This window comes from Teleopsis dalmanni, chromosome 1 (assembly GCF_002237135.1).
Source record: "Teleopsis dalmanni isolate 2A chromosome 1, ASM223713v2, whole genome shotgun sequence".
Classification (NCBI taxonomy): Eukaryota; Metazoa; Arthropoda; class Insecta; order Diptera; family Diopsidae; genus Teleopsis; species Teleopsis dalmanni.
Genome location: NC_051846.1, coordinates 203,313,900 through 203,335,190, shown reverse-complemented (window position 1 = coordinate 203,335,190; position 21,291 = coordinate 203,313,900). Strand labels below are relative to the sequence as shown.

At 26.6% G+C, this 21,291-nt stretch overlaps 1 protein-coding gene across 2 annotated transcripts in view; it reads right to left on the bottom strand.

The window, feature by feature from the left end:
* The window catches only part of LOC119671435 (b(0,+)-type amino acid transporter 1), a 52,228-nt gene that overhangs the window by 8,652 nt on the left and 22,285 nt on the right, over window positions 1–21,291 (bottom strand). The window contains exons 1-2 of one of the 2 annotated variants that reach the window (XM_038082063.1): window positions 8,077–8,243; window positions 7,371–7,589 (exon numbers count right to left, since the gene is read on the bottom strand). In XM_038082063.1, the coding sequence (XP_037937991.1) occupies window positions 7,371–7,589; window positions 8,077–8,149 (292 nt within the window). In that variant the 5' untranslated portion in view covers window positions 8,150–8,243. Of the gene's footprint in view, window positions 1–7,370; window positions 7,590–8,076; window positions 8,244–21,291 lie in introns of those variants that run through there. The other variant, XM_038082064.1, reaches the window with a different exon arrangement.

Genomic DNA, 21,291 nt, shown 5'->3' with positions numbered 1-21,291 from the left:
ATTGGTTAGAAACCACTGCTCTAAGCTGTTCAATTAAATACTTTTTTGGGTAGAGATTTCTTTAAGAGCTGCTATCTCAATTATTATTGAAAATGGAAACAAATATTCATTTATTTGGATAAGAACTTTCTGAGACAGTTAGAGTATTTGTTAGCTATTTGTGTATATTGTTTGATGAACACGTTCTAAGCTAAACTATTTTAATAACAATAAATTCAAGATGGAACCATTAAACAACTCTTCAAGATCCATAATATTCAATATGGAACCAATCTCTATGCCATTTGGAAAAATACTTTTTGAGACAGTGAGAGTTTTTCAATTGAATATATTTTTTTGGACAGACTTTTCATTGTGAGTTTCTATCTTGAAACTAAGTTATTTGATTTGATACTTTTTAAGATAATTTTGAAATATACTAAGAATAGAGATTTGTTAGGAAGTCTGTATATCAGTTAATAAACAAAGTAGAACCAAGCTACTTGGGTAAAAACTTTATCATATACATAGCTAGAACTTTCTGATTGAAAGTATTTCTACAGCAAAATTTTCTAATTAAATATTTAAAATAAAACCAACTTCTAAGCTATAGCTATTTGGTTAAAGTTTATTTAGGATAGTTTGGGTTTTTTATTCGAATATATGGTATGCGTATATTGATAGGCTTTTCTTTTTAAAGACTATATCTTGGTTAATATTCAAAATGGAATGGTTTTATATTGTAATGCATATGTTGAGAGGACTTTTCTTTATGAGTTTCTATCTCGATTGATATTTAAAATGGAAACAAGGTAACGTTTCTAAGATAATTAGGATTTAATTAAGTTTTTTTATTAATTTTTTTAATTTAATTATTATTTTTCAAGTGCTCTTATCTTTGAGAGTTGCTATCTTAATTAGTATTGAAAAAGGAAACAATTCTCGTTTTTATTTTTTTTTTTTTTGAATCAAATATCGACTTAAGAATTGATGTCACTTATTACCCTGTATAATTATAAAGAAATACGTAGCCTAATAAGTTGTAAATATATGCTTCGTTGCTAGTGGAGTTCATGGTATGTATTAATATTAACTGATCTTTTGTATAAGTAAAAATCTAATAAATATACTCAAAAAAAAATTTTAAGATTTTTAAAAAATATTTATAAATCTAATACATACGCCAACTCACACCCACTTTTTTGTGGACTTAGCTGTTTAGCACAGAAATACATCTGAACACGCGCATTTTTAATAAATTTTCATTCTTCAAATATTTTTTACTCTGTAGCAAAAAAAAAATATATATTTTTTCTCACAATCTTTTGTATCTTATATTATCTTATTTTGAATACTCATATATATATATACATAGATATTTTTTTTAATTTATTTATCTCGACATTTGCGTGCGTATTTCGGGAGCATGTGACCGCGCTTGTATCTTACATACCAAATACTCGTACTACGCTAAATGCAAACATTTGTATATATAATTTAGTATATATACATATATACAAATATACAATATATCACTTATATGCAAAGTTAAGTGTTAATTTACGTTTTCTGTTCCAATTTTTATGCGTTCAAAAAGATTTTCATACTTTTTTTTTAATTTCTAACATTTGAATTTCTGACGCAATGGCGACAGTAAAATGGCGTCTAGCGGCTTATTAGTCGCAATCACATTTATATATATTATATATTTATATTTTATTTTTCAGATATATTTTATCTACATAAATTAATTTGAATCACACAAATTAAAATTCTTTGCTGAGAAAATAAAATATTTTGCTATAATTATATATTATTCAATTTTTGTTTAAATACATATAAATACATATATAAAAATAATTTTTTTTTTATATTTAAACTGCCGAGATTTTATTATTTTTTTCTTAATATAAATTTTGTTTTAAGTTAGTTGAAAATAATTTAAACAAAATAAGTGAAAATGTAAACATAAAATATTATTAACGCAATTATCGTGTTAATATAAATATTTAACACATAACATTTTTTTTTATTTATCATTATGCATATATTTCCACAGAAATAATATTAGTTTTAATGTAAACAAAAATGCACATATCTTTTATTGTTTTATGATATAATTATCACTTTTATTTATTTTTTTTAAATACGTTATTCTATTCAAATATTTCCAGAAGTTTTTTTTATTAAGTAAGCATTTTTTATGACTAATCATTCTCTTTAACTTAAATAATTGTGCATAAGATATTATTTAGTAATAAAGTATTAAGTATAAAGAGTTAGAAATATAATATTACTATCTAACTGAAACCATTCCATTAAAAATAAATAAAAGTAAAATAAATAAAAACACATATATACTTAGGAATAAGAATACGTATAAATAGGGTACCAACAGAGCAGAGTATTGCGACCATGGTTGATCTTTTGTGCAGAAGACATTTCGCCTTCCGAATGAAAGCCAGAACAACAGCCGTTGAGTCCTCCTAATATCAGAAGGGGAGTGTAGTTCTCGACCGATTAACCTCCTCCTGGCTCAGATAAAGGCTAAGCAGTCAAAGAGAACGTAACTGGAAGTATCGTCTGCTTCTAAGCAAAGTCAACAATCTATCTCTTCGGACAGACACATTTTGTTAAGATGATAACGCAGTCTATGGTGACACATATGGTGACATATATACTTATTATATGAAAAAATTTAATTTTTATTTGTTACCAATTCTTTACAAATATTTTGATTAAAAAAGAAAAATGCTTAAATAAAGCACATTTATGCGTTTTAAAAGCAGCACAGATTTTTAAATTTACAAATTTTGTTTAAATAATAAATTTATTCTATATCAAGTTGTGCTATAATAACATTGGTAAATTAATATAAAATCTTTTATGAAATATTGCCTTAATTAGTTATTGTTCTCCAATTTCTTTTTAGTAATATATAAATTAATATATAAAGATTTTGAATTGAATTTGATTGAAAATTATATTCCAATTTTTGGATATAATAGTTAACTAGTCATTTGGTTTAACAAATATCTGATATAATGTAAACTATAATGTATATAACTTTTAGTATTTTATTTTAAATTTATTACTTTTATAATTTTTAATACGATATTTTATTAAGATATGGCTAGAACTTTCTTTTTCTTAAAGACTAATCAATCTTTATCACTAAAGTTTTTATACGTTATAGTTATAGTTAAATTATAAATTATTTAGTTAAATTATTTAAAAATGTATTAAATAAGAGCAAATATTATATAGTATATTATAAATTTAAATAATATAATACTAATAACAGAACTGCAATAATTTTATTAATAAAAAATAATTATAAAAATAAAATATGCAAACATTTGGTTAATATTTCAGCCACTAATTTACAAATTTTTAATTGATTTCAAAAAGAGTGCTAAAATAAAGCACATACATGCTTTTTAAAAGCAGCACATATTTTTAAATTCAACAATTTTGTAAAAATAATGAAATTATTCTACATCAAGTTGTGCTGTAACAGCTTTAGCAAATTAATATAGGATGTAAAGTGAAATGGTGGGTAAACGGATTATTACACCTCCCATAAACAAGGCTGTAATACAGTAGTCTCTCGGTTGAGAAAATATCCGATATAGCAAACTATCTATATACCAAATTATCAAATTCTTGTAAATAACAAAAATATAAAGAATGTTCTTTCTAAATAAAAAATGATGGACATCATCATCATCATACGTGAATATATAGTCCATGTAGGATCTAAATCTGTTTACATACAGTCTTCCATTTTTTGTTTTCCAATTTTTTATGTTCCTTTCCACCTGCTTCCACCTGCTTTTTTATAAAAGCGATATTGGAATCAAAAGCCACAAATTAAATTAATGTATATGTGAGCTTTTTAAGCATATCCATTTAAATAAACATGTTAAATATTAATATTACTTTAATATGTAATATATATTTACTGCTAATATATTTTAGTGGAATATTCCACTATAGTGAGATACTAAATATGATAACGAATTTTATTTACCACACCAAATACGTGCTAAATTTCTAAAGTGTTAAGTGTGTGCTAAATAGTTTGTTTTAAATGTTTACATTTAACACCTAATTAAATTATTATTATATTTTAATAAATAGCTGGATTTGAACTGTCAAGTTAACTATTGCCAGTTTTTTTACATATACTTTTTTGGTGCTGTTTTTTACACTAAAACTTTTACAATTTAGCATTATTTTATTTTAATGGCTTTAGAACCTGTTGTTATTAGAAAAGGTTTTCTTCCTTTCCTCTGATAACAACTGTTATTGATTTTAATACGAAGATTGCATATATATATTTTCAATACAGATTGAAAAAATTAAAAACAAAACAAAAACATTCTGTTAATATTTTTCCTGCTGAAAGTGACGCACCTAACGAAAAGGAACTATTTAAAAGTTAGAAGCGTTCGAATAGATAAGAAACGACAACAACAAAGATTTAAATTAATTTATTGAAATTTGCCTGACCTGTTTCGAGTATTGCCAAGTACTACATACGGATTATATACGAACTATAAATTAATTAAAAAATGCGAATATTTCCTAAGATCACTGATGATGAGTACTTAGCAATACTCGAAACAGCGTTGTATGGTCAGCCAAATTTCAATAAATTAACGGCAATTTTTGTTGTCTTCGTTTCTATTCGAACCCTTCAAAAAAAAGACAACACCTTATCTTACCTTATCTTATCTTGTTTTATCTTATCATAAACTCGCACCAAAAAAATTTGGAAATGGGATCGCAGAAGTTTGTATGATCCATTGTATTCTTGTTATTGAATATTCTAGTGAATCTAATTCTTGTTAAGTTAAATATTCTATTTATATTCAAGTCTAATTGGTATAATTAGAATAATTATTCGTATTACTACATAAGTTTATTTGTATGACTAAAAATTAAAATTACTTATTTCTCGATAGTCATCTTTGGGGATGTGTTTTTATTGAAGATAGTCGACATATCAAATATTTATTTATAAAAAAAACACTACTTATTATAAACACAATAATTAGTGACTTAATTAAGTAAGTAATAAGTTTGTATTATAAATATATTATTCTAACTCTTCACCTTACATATGAACTCATACAAATACTTAAATTGAAAAGTTCAAGTTATAATTATATCTTATATGAAATTTTCTTTTATTTTGAATTATATTTGTTTTTAAATTATATCTTATAAATAAATTATAAAAGGTGCATTATAGTTCATATATGTTAAGTATTTCAACACTTCATTACAGTTTGTAATATATTTCCTAACAATATTTACATCTTATCATAATCATACATGCATGCGTCAATGCTTCAAAGAGTATATGTAAAATTTTATTAATTTACTATTTATAGCATTTCATTTAATTTATTTATATATCTAAATCAATCAAATTTCCAACCGACTGGTTGTATGAGTAACATTTTATGATTAATTATTTAATATAAATTCTTATTTAAATTTATACATATTAAAATTTTATGAGTAAACAAATTTTGTGTGAATATGCTTATGAATCTGTAGAAATATACATATATATATATATATATATATATACACATATATATACACATATATGAGGAAATTCAAAATATGTTGGCTTATTGCATTCTTATAAAATGCAAGAAATCAGAATGTCCATTAATTATAACATTTCGGGAATTAGAACTACACAGAAAATAACTATACCTATAAATGCACACTATTTATGTACAAATATATTTTATCTAAGCTTATTTACATATAACTCCTTACAAATGCAATAAATAACTTCTACCTAGATTCGTTTATTAATTGATTTTGTTGGTTATAATTATTTAAAATCTAACAACTAATTGAAATAAATCAGTCATTAAATGTTATATATTTAAATATATTTAAACTAAAATTAAAAAAATTGACGAAATGTATATATATTAATACGTACCATACATTAAGCTATTCACTTTACTTTGGTTAATAATTATTAATAATATTTAATTTAAAATATATATATAAATTATTAATATATATTGATAATTGCTTAAAATATAATTTTTTACTTTAATAACTAATAGTTTTAAATAATATATTTTAATATATTATTCAGTTAATTTATATCACATTATTTAATACATAATATGTGCACAATTTTATGATTTTTTATGCATTATATTATATTGTAATTTTTAATAATCTATTAACCCACTGCAAATATAAATTTTATTTATTTTATATACATTTCATTTTATGTAAAACTATATTTATATATATTCAATTATAACCCAAAAAGTAAATATTATTAAACTACTAATATACCATATATCTTTTGTAATTCCAGCATTAAATCAATTTTTTTAAAAGGATCTTTATTTATATTTTATTTATTTTATCTGTTAACCAATATTTCGCATACAAAAATATAATAATTTAAACAAAAATAAAAAACAAAAAAAACTATAATATATTATTTATATTTAAAAAAAGTTATATTTTATTAAGATATTTTCTAATACTTTTCCAGGGAAACTGAATAAAATATTTTGTTTAGAAAAATATTTATATTATATATTTATATTTATATGTATTAGTTAATACCCAAATAACAGAAATTATATTATAAATCTAGTCCTTAATTAATATTTTTATATAAAAGTTATATTATTTAATACATTGTGTAATTATAATATATATTTCATTATTATCTTAAAAATCTAATAACCGACTGCAAATACAATTTGTACTTTTTTTTTTTATATTACTCAACGTATCATAAAATAATATATTTTTTATACTGAATTGATAAGCAAAGTTAGATATTAAAATTCTTGTATAATATCTCGTAAACCCTCGTTTTAAATCAATTTTTTTAAAGGGTATTTTTTTTTATTGTATTAATTTTATATTTATCCTAAGATTTCTAATAAAAAAGTATTTGTTTTTGTTTAATCATAAAGTAAACAATATAAATTATTAAAAGTCTAATATATATATCTCGTGAAGTATTTTTTAATATTTATGATAAGTACAGGAATGATTAATCTCAACCCTAGGCAGATGACAATATCGCCATAATTTTAACCTTTTTATATATAATTACACCACTTTAAAAATTTATTTTTAATAAAACAAATTCAAAAGTAAAATAATAAATAAAGCTGAAATACTATTTTACTATTACTGTACTATATATCTCATAAGCCCTCATCATTTTTTTTTAATGATCATCATTTTAAAAGTGTATTTATTTATATTGATTTTATTTTGTATCTAACTAATTATATATATATATGATGGACTTAAATTGATTTTGTATTTATATTTTATTATATTTATGTGTTCTAGTATATATATTTATGACTTACCTATCATAGTTCCGACAATTAAAGCCACCCCACTGAAGAGTCCCACCCGTCTCTGGAGGTGAATAGCGTCGTTCGGCGCTGAGCCCTTCCTCTCCAACGACTTCCGCATCCGCCCGGACCCTGATGAGTCGGTCTCTGTCGCTTCGGGCCCTTCTGGCCCAAGAGACCCATTGGCACACGTTGACCCGTTGCTCGTAGCTTTAATTGGCACATTATGTCCTTTTGTAGTACCAATGGCGGAGGCAAAATTTTATTTTAAATATTTTATTAAATATATTATTTAATAATTTATTTAAGTAGAAAAGGTAGAGATAAACGAATTTTGTTATATTTTTTTTGAAAAATTTGCAATCGGAAATGAAAAGAACACAAAATATTTTTATTAATTTTTATACATATATATGAAATAATTATATTTTTTTAATTTTATATATTATATGTGAATTTAAATAGTTTTTATTTTTATGATATAAAAAAAATTGCTTTAAAATGTTTTTTTTTATATTTTTTGTGTGAGCACACTTTTTGGCACGATGTGCAAACAATATTCCAAGGAGGCCAGCCAGAGTTTTGTTCTTTTTTTCTTTTATTTTTCTTAACAATTTTATAACAATCAATCAAGCTATAAATTTTTTTAACATTTAATGCTTATCTAGCATCTATTGGATGCACATTAACACACTGAGACCCACAAGCACACACACACCTCGATTATCTGTTGCATTATTTTTGCATGCGGTTTTTTGCAAGCAAAATAGTTGAGATATTTTATCGCGCATGGCATGGACGGATAACAAATTTTACAGATTATTTCGCCGCAAATTCTTACTAACAGCGAACGATGGCGACGACGAACTTCAAGAAACTGTTTGCCTATTTTAGCCGCACAACGTGATAAAGTCCAGCAAGGAGCCAAACGGCACGAGCGAACGACGAAACAAATCGCAAAGAGCCGATGTTAGACGAAGTGTTAGCTGCGTCAACCGACAAAAGCCGAAGCGCAATATTGTGTAGATATTTTTTTTTGTTTGTTTGCCGAAGAATAGAATTTTACACTTCGTTTAAGATATAAGATATTTTGCCAATTTAACACAGATTATTCTAGTTTAATTCTCTTTAGGAATTTCAGTTTGTATAAAATTTATGAATGCAAAAAAAATAATAAATATTCTATGTCTATACTTTTTTTATTTTTCTTTTTGTTTTTGTTTTAATGTAAAGTGAAATTATTCTGCGTACAACAATAGTCTCTGTTGTGAGACTACCGAGTTGAAGTGCAAAAGAAAAGAGCAGACACTACGTATGGATTTTTTCAGTACTGCAGCTACGAGTGCGTCACTGAAAAGTCATGGAATATATATATATATATGTATATATATCGAAATTAAAAGAAAAAATTACTCCCTGCTCGCAATATTATTGACGTATTATAATTTATATCAATTGAAAACAATTTCTAATTTTAAACAAATTTTATCTGCATATAAAAAGTATCTGGTTTCGTTGTAATTGACAGAGTTATTAATTATTTCAACGAGTTATATGAAAGTATCTGTGAAGACCTCTAACTGCTGGGCTACGTGACACTTTTAATGCCAATGCGGTATTTAATAATTTTTTCTAATTTTTTTTTTTTAATACTATGATTGAAAATTTTTTTATTAAATTTTATCTAAATTCTTGAAAATTTTAATTTATGTGATTAAAACATTAACTTTTCGCGCATTTAAATGTTTTTGTTTTCATTGAATGTTATATATATTATATTATATATAAAAATATTTTATTTTTAATCAAAAATATGCAAGATTTTTGTCAAATTTTATATTTTTTTTATTATCGAAAACTGAAGGTGAAGGCATTTTTGATATAAAGTGCAAATATATGTGTTTTTCTCTTAGTGTATATAAATTCTTTTTTTTATTTTATTATTTTTCTTTTATTTGTTTATTATTATCTATTTGTTTTTTTTTTTTTGTGTTTTTTGTTTATAAGTTTTTTACAAAATCAATGTTTACTCTTGTGTTGATATTTCTATTTTTAAGAATTTTTTATTTATATTAGACTTTTCTTTCAACTGTACGAGTACGTCATTACGTCACTACAACAGACACTTGGTCGGTCAGATTTTCCGTCAATGATTTTTCTCGCGAATTTTATTTTATATTCAAAATATCTATTTTATACAATTTTTGTTATTTTAAGATATTTCTTTTTGCTTTAGATTTTATCTGATTTTTTTTTTCTGCTATATATTTGAATAAAATTTTGCTGTGCACGCGCTCGTTACTTTTGCACTACTAAAGCAAGAAATAATTGTCTCAAATAATGTTATTTAAGGGATTTGAGCAAAATTTGCATATCTACATATGTACAGATATATATATATTATTGTTTTTTCATTGCAGCATCATCAGCAACATCATTGCTTCGCTTTGGTACAATTGGTTCGATGCACGAAATACTCAATTGAGTTGAGTTTTATATTTAATTTGAGCAAATTGAGTGGAATTTTTGTCTTCAATTTACGAATTTGTGATTTCTTCATTTTATTAATGAGCGTCTTTTAAGTTATTTTAATTGAAAAGTATAGAAAAATAAATTTCTTTTAAATAAAACATTCAAAGTAATGAACATTCACGCAATAACTAAGTATGAAGCATTTCAATTTCATTGGCTAAAAAATATTAGGAAATATTAGAAAATATTAAACTTAGGATACGGATACAAACTATGGATTCTGTGAAGAAAATGAGTAGTCGACCACACATGTGCCGTTAGAATGCCCTTCGCTAATGCACATACGGAATAGGCTCCTGGGAATGTATATTCTTACGGAAGAGGCAATAAAACTTTGTTAAGTAGATTCTATACTACTTTTTATTGACGCAACAGTGCTTAGAGACCTACTTTAAACCCAGAAGGGGACACAATAGACTCAATGGTCACAGTGCCACATCCCCTAATAATAATAATAATTAAATTAATTAACAAAAAAAATATATATCATATATATATCAACATCGCCACACTGGCGTAATTCCGCTGAGTGAAATTACTTTTTATTTTATAAACATTCTGTAATGCCATCCTGCTTTCCTAAAGATTATCCTGCTTAAATCAATGGTCAAGTTGCTCCACTCTATTGGGAGCTTGTACCCTGTTTATTTCTAATTCTAAACAGAAAAAAATCAAAATTTTTTTCAATTAAACGAGATTAAAATTTATTTTATGACCTTTTAAGAAGACCCCATGAAATATAATGCAAATATGCCGGCTCTTTACTCATACCCAAAAATTTATTATGAGCTAACTTAAATATGGCTTTTAATGCCATATTAATTTTATGGCTTCGTAAGGGATTTTTCTCAGTTCGATACGCTTTGGGTTTTAAATATGGCTTTTAAGTTTGTAAGATCTCAGTTCGAAACGCCTCACATGAAATTATTATTTAAGCTTTGGATATAGAAAAAATTTACATAGGGCCATATCAGGTGAGTACGCTGGTTGATTGAATACATTCAGATTTTTCGTGGGCTCAATCAGACATGACCTTTAACGTCTTCTGGAGATTTTCTCAGTTCGAAACACCAAGCTCGACATTATGATTTTAGCATTAGATATAGAAAGATATCTAATATATTTCAACAGAATATCGCGTCAGAAGTCAGCGCGTATCTCAATGCAAAAAAAAAACATTGTAACAGACGTGCCTTAAAAAATCAAAATTCTGAGAAATAAACAGATCTTTCGTAATAAAAACAAGATGCTAACTACACAGTGCATACTATGTCTACGGTATTTAAAATATTTCTTATTAGAAAATTTTCCTTTAATGACACTTTTGAGAGATTTTCCTTTGATTTGCTCCTTCTGATGCAAACCGCAAAGCTCACCAAACACACAGAATAGGATAAGAAAACTTATTGTTTCTAGACAGAAACTATATTCTGACCGATATAACAGTCCAATCCTGTAAGTATCTTATAATGTAAATAATAAAACTAAAATATAATAAATGTATGTTTTTAGTTATACCTGCCTTCCATCAAATTCCATTGATCTCGTCCAACCATGTCGAGTTGTTTTCGCTTCTGAACTAAGTTTGTTTTTAAATTTACTTTGTTATATGCAAAATAGTATACGAGTGTATCTAATAAGATTTCATAAAATCCTATATAATTCAGTATCTGTATTTTAGTATATTTTCTTGTGCTAATTAATAGAAATTGCTTAGATTTTCGAACTTAAACGCATAGGTGCGCTTGAATAACTGTTTGAGCCTCGTTTTACTTGTTAGTTATTGTTAACTTTTGAAAAAAAAGTTATATTAATTATTGTTATAATAATTATATTGTTAATAAATCAATATTTGCCAATGTCTATGCAAATATTACTTATACAATGTTTATTGTAATTTGAAGCTTTGCTTAAAAATGTATCTCGTAGCAACCTTAATGTATTAGTAATCGATCATGTGTTGTTATATGCGTGTATTTCGTCATATATATAAACAAAAAAATTATTATAAAATTTTAAACACAATTAAAAATTGTTTACGTTTGAAAAATATAGCAAAATAACGATTTTTTATTATAGATAATTATATATTTGAAGCACTTGAATGATAATGATAAATGTTTTTTTTGGGAATTGATGTCAATCACATTTTTCACAGAATGACTTTTTCTTTTTTTCATATTATATATAAATTAATCTTTCGATGTAAACTGCATTATTTAAATATAAAAAGTATCTAAGCACATGAATCAATCTGAGTCTAATACTCATCGAATATCTAAAAGTCATTAATGGTTATCATTATCCAGCCGACATAGGTATTTTAATATACGACATGTATATACTTTTATACCAGAAAAAGTCTAACCAAATATTCTCACGTACTTCGCTTTATTTTATTGCAAATAAATTTAGCACTTCTAGTAAAAATATCTTATCAAGTGGCTGTATTTTAAGATACATAATTGTTTTTATCAGTAATGCTATAACAGATTTTTATAGTGTCATAATAAAAACGCTTTGAAGTGTTATTTGCACGTGTTGCATTATATAAAATTTATTTTTGATATACAATATATTTTACTGAAACCAGTTATAAAAAATTGTGATTTATTTTATTATTGTGTGAAATAATTTTTATATTTTCTATATTTAAAATGACAGTGTATTTTTGCAGTAAAAATACACCAATGGTCCTTGTGGAGTATGATGAGTCCTTGTGGAAATTAATTTGTCTTAAAACGTAGAAAAGATATTTTGCATAAAAAAATGAACACTTGGCAGCACAAATTGAGACTTGCTAGTATTTATTTAACAACAAATACATAATTAAATATGCTATAAAACAACACTATTTTTAAAACATTAGTTTTGGTTTTTTAAACTAACGATATCATTAAAGAATTAAGGTTCAAAATATCCTAATATAACAATTGGCTTACGTTATCTCAGATTACTTATCTCACGGATATAAAACGGCGACTATGTTATTAACAGTACTAAGAAGAACGGCGACTGTTACTACTACAGTACTAAGAAGATCAAATTAGACTCAACTAAAAATGTGAGCACTGATCTATTTGGAGACCGTTTTATTTACTCTAATACGTTCAGTGTTCCTATTATATCTTGGAGGCTTAGTGCAGTCCTCAAACATCTTGCTCACTAGCACAGTACTAAGAAGATCAAATATGAAGTCAACTAAAAATCTGAACCTTTAATTTATTTGGTAGTTGTTAGGGCTGCTGAAGAGGTTTTTAAAACTTCTGAATCTCATATTTCATTCATTTGGCTTGGTCAACAAATCAAAATTCCAGCGAGTTGTATTTTCTAAGAAACACATATTAATTCAACATATCAACCGAGGCATGCAGTAGTTCTATTAATATTATTATTTCATTATTTATTTTATTCTTATTATTTTAGGTATTTTAAATATAACAGAAAAGTATTTAAATTCCAAGTTGAGCTATGAGCGATAAAATTTAGTATATAAATCGAGCTATCGAACGGTTACAGTATAATAATTGAGCAAGATACCTATTGCATCAAACCTTATGATAAGGAGTTGAAGAACCTGTGCCAAAGAACCTCAGTCATCAGAATACACATTAAGGAAAGGAATTGCATACTGATGCCACAAAAAAGAATTGGTATCATATCAGGCAAATACCAGGCATGCTTATAATAATGCTAAATCCCACTTCAGTTCTTAAGGTCAGCATGACTAAACAGGATTTTATAATGCTAAATCCTTCAGTTCTTAAGGTCAACATGACTAAACAGGATTTTATAATGCTAAATCCCACTTCAGTTCTTAAGGTCAACATGACGAAACAGGATTTTATAGCTTTACCTTATACTTGTATAATAGATCTCCGAGTCTCAGATCTTCATATAAATTTTACAAATTATTCAAATGACTATATATTGTTTAAGAGTGGCATTAAGCTCGGTGGAGCCCAAGTCGACTCTACAGACTGAACAGTTTACAATAAGGGCACTCTGTCAGCTAGGCATTGTGTATACTTAATCTTAAAGACAACTCCTTTAATTTGCTGATGTTTTGATAAAAGTAAGCCATAGTTAAAGTTATCGTTTGATTATAAATAATTATTTATTATTATTTAATACTTGTTTTAGTGTTATTTATTTTTTGTCGTTTCTTTCAAACTTATGAATTGATTGGATTGACATTTAAAATATGTCACAAATCCAATAAATACGAGTAAAAAGTTAATGAAAAGCTACGTTCACAAAGAGTCTATTTATCTTAGAAGAGTCACGCGCACTTTTTTTAATTTTATATATTTTTTTTTAAATATACATTATATATATAACATTTTTGTGTTGTATTTAATATTAATTTTTTTAAATTAAATTTTCAATTTCACTTTCATTTAACATACATTATGAACACACGAAACGTATTAATAATAATAATTATTCTTATTTATGATTGTCACTCATTCAATAGTCGTCGCCTGTATGAGAATTTGTCAAATTTCAAATTCTTCTACATATAGAAACATATATAATTCCGACATGGACATACCACATACCTATATACTACCATGTATAATCGTATAATCGTATAGTCAGCCGCATAGTCGTATGGCGTCCGACGCTTAGGTCTCAAATATCAGTCTATCCGCTTAGTAAGTTATGATCAGCCACAGTTTTTTCTCCCAATATTATGACTAGTGCGTCAATGAACTTTTTTTATTTATAATTTTTGTTTTTTATTCCTTTTAGATTTTTGTATTATTGTTTTTTATTTATCGTTGGTTATTTTTATTTTTGTTTATATATTTTTTTTTTTTTTGGCTTATATGTATTTCTTGGTTTCGATAAGCAAATGTGTATACTTAAGTCATTAACAATTTCAGATACAATTAAAGTGAAAAAAAAAATTTTTGTTGGATTTTTATCATTTTCACGATGATAAATTGTTTATCACAAATGTCTTTCTTTAGAATGATTATTGGTTTTATAGGATACAATCAGCAAATTATCATTTGCAAGAAGTATTTGATATTGAAGGTATGTAATTCTGCATTAATTACTATAATAAAATTAGAAAGTTGATAAAATATTTTATTATTTAAAAAGAAATGCTTATCGGAATTGGTTATCATATGTATATTACCAGTATTTTGTGGAAAAATTAATTTAGTATACAACATTCACATATATATTATGTATCTATTCAATATTCGTATTTTTATTTATTGATGAATAGAAAGTAATGGAAGGAATAAAAAATAAGTCAAATTTTTATTAAAATCCGTCAATAATTCTATTATATAATTATTTCATTTACTATTTTACAGAGCTGAATATCACACAGCCAATCAAACTTTTTTACGCTGAAGTATGAAAACCGTGAAAGAGAATGGAACTCAAAGATCAACATGCACTTTGATATCTAAGCAGTGATGAAGACAATTACCTCATATCATCAATATATCCAATGAATCAAAGTCTAAAGAGGTTTCGTTTACTTCTAGAAGATCTATCTACATCCACCTGTTTCAAAAAATATTACCTAATTACCTACAGATGTTGAGATAAGTGAATAGACCGGTTAAGTGAATAGACCAAGAGAAATCACATTTTCAACAAAATTTATTCTTCAACAGTCACAGTATGAAATTTATTTTGGTTCCTCTGTTGAACTACTAAATTTTTATTAGAGTGCAAGCTACTGATTTATAATTGTGTGATGGAACCCATCTAAAGTTAAGGATTATATCTATAAGGGATTGCAATCAGATCCAAATTAGGCAATAATCCAGCGTTTTAATCCAAAAAAATATTCTTCACCACAAATCTATTCCCGTATATTGCCAACAACTAATTACGCAGACACCTCCGAATTCCAACATTTAAAAAAGAAGCGTCCAAAACCCCAAAAATATTTGCGAATCAAATACATAACTATTCAAACCTTTCTTGCGATAGACACAAACCGGTGTAAAATGTTAGGGGGTTGCACAGTTTAAGAAATTTAAAAATGTCAGGGATAGGGATAGAACTTCCAGCACTGCTTGAACCTACAAAAATATTTGAGATCCTACATATTTATATAAAAGTCTTTATCCATATGGTATCGGTAAGGCGAGATAGGTATATGTGCACTTGTAAACATTTCGTGATTTTATATACATATGTATAGTATATTTTAAAGAAAATATTGCAGAACCACCAATCTATTAAGGTGTATCTGTTATTGGAGAATATGGAATAGTAGCTGGGTTACGTTAGGTTACAATAATTACCTCACACATCAGCGCAAAACCATTTGAGAGCCAATAATGATCCTAAGTGAATCTAAGGCTAAGATTTTATTTAATTAGTAAAAGTAGTAATTTTTCAATAACTTTTCCCAGCATAACCTTCATATGCTTACTTCTTCCTAATTCCCAAATACTGGAAAATTCCACATCTAACTTATAAAAGTGCCATAATCTTGATATTAGTATAACATAAATGAATAGTTAAGCTATTAACTTTATAAAAAAATTCTAAATAAAATAAAATAATAAATATTATACAATTTGGAACTACAAACCACCCACAATAGAAGTTTTTCGATACGATCAATAATTATGATGGACATTTAAATACATTAAGAGGTCGAGTATGAAAACACATGACAATTCTTAATTAAATATTGCCAAAAGAAAAAATTATTTATTAAAAAAAAAGACCAATAAACTTTGGACTCATCACTCAATTTTTTAGAAACTCAAATTTGGCTTTTTGTTTAAATTTTTACGTATAGTAAATTGATTGATCTTAATTGATAAACGTCACAGTAATAAAAATACAATCCAAACAAAATATGTATAAACATACTCAGCTACTTAAACCATTAATAATATTTATATATCTTCAAATAATGTATATAAGAGATTGATATTAAACACTCTGAGTTTAACTGCAACACACCCTTTAGACAAAGTTTATAGCTTTTTTATGGTTTTCGTCTTGTAATAAAAAAAAAAATAATATAATTTTGCAATAAATTTTAATGACTTGAAACAGTAAACGTGAAATCAAGGTTAAGATGGAAGAGTTTAAAAAAAGTGAGAGACTCATCAGAAATAGAAAGGTTCTCTTCAAACTGACGGTAATAATTACTGAATGGCAGAATGGAAATACCTCAGAATATTAACTACCATTACTGAAACCAGATAGAAAAAAAGAAAGTATTTCCATTTGTACTACTCTCTGCAGACAGCAAAAAACTACCCTATTTAAACCACGCTTTGATAATCCACCAATATACAGATTGGTGCTAATTAAACAACAAACCTAGGATAAATGATCGATATAAAGTAATAGATCTTATATCATTAAAAATACTCTTCTGCAATATGCATGGATTAGGATACAAACTTTGACACAGACAAGTTTTTGAGTATATTAATTCCTTTAAGATCGTGGTCTTACTAGGAACCCACGTAACAAAAGAAAACACAACAAATTTCGAAAAATACTTCAATTTATTTCAAATATATGGAAAATAGCAAAAAACAAGAAGATATGGAGGAGCCATAGGTGAATACATGTATGGAGTTCGTAAAGACCTGAATACTTTGGGGGTCAAACACGTTCTGGGGGATGGAATGGAGAAGACATAATAAAAATAATTCAACCGGTCAATCAATTGATAATGAGGATGTTACTTTGATATTCTTAAACCGCACAGATTGGATTTAACCGGTCTACCTAAAACAACTGTACGATTAATTGGTAACAAAGATGTGACAACGGACCTATATGAAAGCATGAGCAGATTGAACTCATGGAAAGTCACTACGTTAACCAACCAAGATACTTTCTATTCATTGAGTCATTGTGAGTCATTGTATTCTTTCTGAGTCATTGTAAAAATAGATAATATTTTTCAAAATGTTTAGTTTTGACTGAATAAATTTGAATATAAAAATGTAGAATATTTACATCTTAAATAGAAAATTAAAATTTTATGCACATATTTAAATTTATTTACACTTGAATTTAGATAAGAAACCTAACCTTATATCATTATTAAGAACAACAAAATCCCCTTTAATAAATAAATTTCCGTCGCTCTTACTCTGCATTCCGCCTAAATATCCACAATAAGTTTGTAATTCGTATATTTTCAGTTAATTTAAAAAAAAAATTATTGCGCAAATCTTAATAAAAACGTTTTAATTACTATTTAAATTACTGTAGATATTTCGGAGACATCGTAAATTCAAGCCAAAGACATTAAATTTTTTATAGTTTTGTTTTGAATAATTTCGAATATTCACTATGCATCACACCAGCCTACAAATTGTGAACAAACTTGTAATTCAGTGTAAGATTGCTTTTTACAGATTTCTCCTTGACTTTGACATTAATAATATCTCACTTCCAAGAACATAAAATTGAACGGCAATGAACAATTAAGAATATAAATTTACACAAAACAGCCATTTCCAGTCATTCAAGCACAAAATGCAACTTAATTTTCTCCATTTATATGGACACGAATGCAAATATTTGCACTACACATACCTTTGAGTCACGCCGCCTCAGATACTAGAGAATCTATCTAATAACACACGTAAGATAGTTGTGTTTCTATTGTCCGCCTGCAGACGATATTAAAATAAATTGAAAATAATTATTACGGCTTAATTGGAAGAGGCGATACATTTCAATTAAACTTATGGAAGTGCTTTGACAGTTTAAATAGAAGGAAAGGCAGTAATTTACTTACTTTAGAAAAATTATTTTATCCACAATACTACAATACTTATTTCTAATTATTATTTAAAGGGACTATGGTACACCATAACGTATGAGATATATTGCGCTATTAAATAAATTTTACTATTGTACATATATACCATATATACAATTATAGCTACACACTATTAATAATGTTAAAACATGTCATTGTTCTATGATTCTTCTATAGTAATGATAAAAGGTACAGAATTAATCAACTTGATGGTTTAATCTAATCACATTTTGTTTCAACATAGTCCTGTTCCTTTCTGTATACTTTATATGCTGTATATATGCTCTTCACATCTTACTTGCAATTTTCTCACAGGCCACTTGTGGTAATCTTCATTACCACATGAAGATTATAGGTGCGGTCAGAACATATCCTATGCAACTGCCCAGCGGCAGCAAGACATAGACTCGACTACCCTAGAAGCGGGATCTTAGTCTCAAATCAAATAGGTAAAATTAAGCCAACAGCGATTACGAGATTTAAAAATAGTCTATAATTGTTTTAGTTGGGCCTTTAGGCGCACAATAGATCTTTTAGGTCGGGGTGCATTCATAGCCTATTATTTAGGAATAATAATACTTGCAACTGTTCTGTTGTCTTTTGTCCCTTGGGACATCTGCTGGTTTTTTCAGCTAATGCAGTGACGCCTATTTCTGACACTGATTTTCATAATTGCCTGCTAATGCTGAAATATATTAACTCACAAAAAAATAATAGTTATTATTAATAATATTATTAATAACAATTATTATTAGTGCAAGATTTTAGTGTACATTTCATAAAACGGACAGAAAACTTCTCATTAAACCGAGAAAACACAACTCAAGCAAATGATACCTCAAGCTACAGCGATCTGTAAAGTAACCCGGCAGAGTCTTTACATCCCTGCTTTCCAAAAATAATTTATTTGATATGGTCTATTCTTTATTTCTATTCTATGTATCTATATTGAAACCCAACTTTTCACTACTACAATACAAGTACAATATTAAAATTCCTCAAGGCATTTAATAGGTTAAACGAATCATCTACTATTTTTGAGATAATCGCTACGTTAATACCATTTTATTGACTGCTAGTATATTTTTATGGGTTGCTAACATTTTCTTCCACAAGCGTATTGGACGTTTGTTCTGTCCACCCCACAATAGTTGATGTTGAGGTTTTAAAACACCTATTTTAAGGATAATTTATTTACTCTCTTTAAAATAGGACTATGAAAAAGTTTTCATAACTTTTTGTGAATCAAATTTACAGTTGCAACTTAAATCTCAAGACTGAATTTAGTTATAGCTTACACTCCACCAAGTACAAAGGAACCGAACGTATAACAGTTCTGTTATGTCATATTAAGAAATATTTTGCATCTTCTCTAACCACTTCTCTAATAAGGCACTTAAGTAGATACTGACACATGTGTTGGGTTATTGTTTTTTCTTTATCTGCAGATCCACAATCCCAAAAAAAATCTTTACTGGGTAGATCAAATCTTAAACATAGTTATCTGTCAGCACCGATTCTGTAGTACTGAGTTAGAGGGATTGTGTTGATTCCACTTTAGTTAAAGCACTTCGGGAAAGTATGCAGATCTAAGGTCAATTATTGCATAGTCTGATGAAGTGATAAACAATAAACCAGTCGAGCCGTAGAGAGGGGTTATGTAGACACCTCGCAGTTCGTAGAGAGTAAATGTGCTCAAATGCACTGACCCAATTAGCCTCAACATAATAATACACAGCATAGTTTTTGGATATGGATTTTTCGCGTGAATTAGTTAAATTCTATTATTTAGGAAAACATTATTTTGACTATATGCTCACTCAAACAATCTAACCTTGTTACGAAAAACATGGTACAATTTAAATAGGGTTCGCTTATCAGCTGCATAAAGCAATAAAGCAGGGTTAAAATATGAGCTATAAACAGATCCAAAGCATCGAGTTGTTGTCGCTTATATACTTGTGGACTGTGATATTTCTTAATGAAGGCGGTGTGGATGATTCGATATTTTAGAAGTTGTATTCAAGAGACTAGGGGAACTATAGTATTTTTATTAGTTAAAATTATGTAAAATATAGTTAATCGCATTTTTACGAATTTCTGTTGTGTAAGTTACTATATACTATATATATAGTAACATCATTTATCCCTCTATAAATTCATGACCTATTTTTTTCTTTCGTCCTTTAGGTCGATTTTAAATTGTGCATATTTTCAGGTACAAAATTGGAAAGTAATTTTCTAATAAAAATTTTAGCTGTCAAATGAAATTTTCACTTTATTATTTTGTATCTTTTTCTGCATTTTTATTTATTGTATTTTTAAAATTTCTTTCCAAGAACGAGCATTTTCAAGTTGCTTAACTCATCAACACTTCATTTTATTTAATTTATTTTAAAATCTTTAGAGACACCTTTTCAACTGCACGTCGTCGAAAGTTTGTCGGCGAACACTTTTACTTGAGCAGACAATCTTTAGATGAAAAATAGACTGACGATGTGCAAAATACGTGGGTTCAATATCGAGAGACTTACATACAACGTTTAATAAATATGAATAAAATTAAGTAAATGGCGCTTAAAATTTCTTTTTAAAACAAAATCTGTATTTACAAAA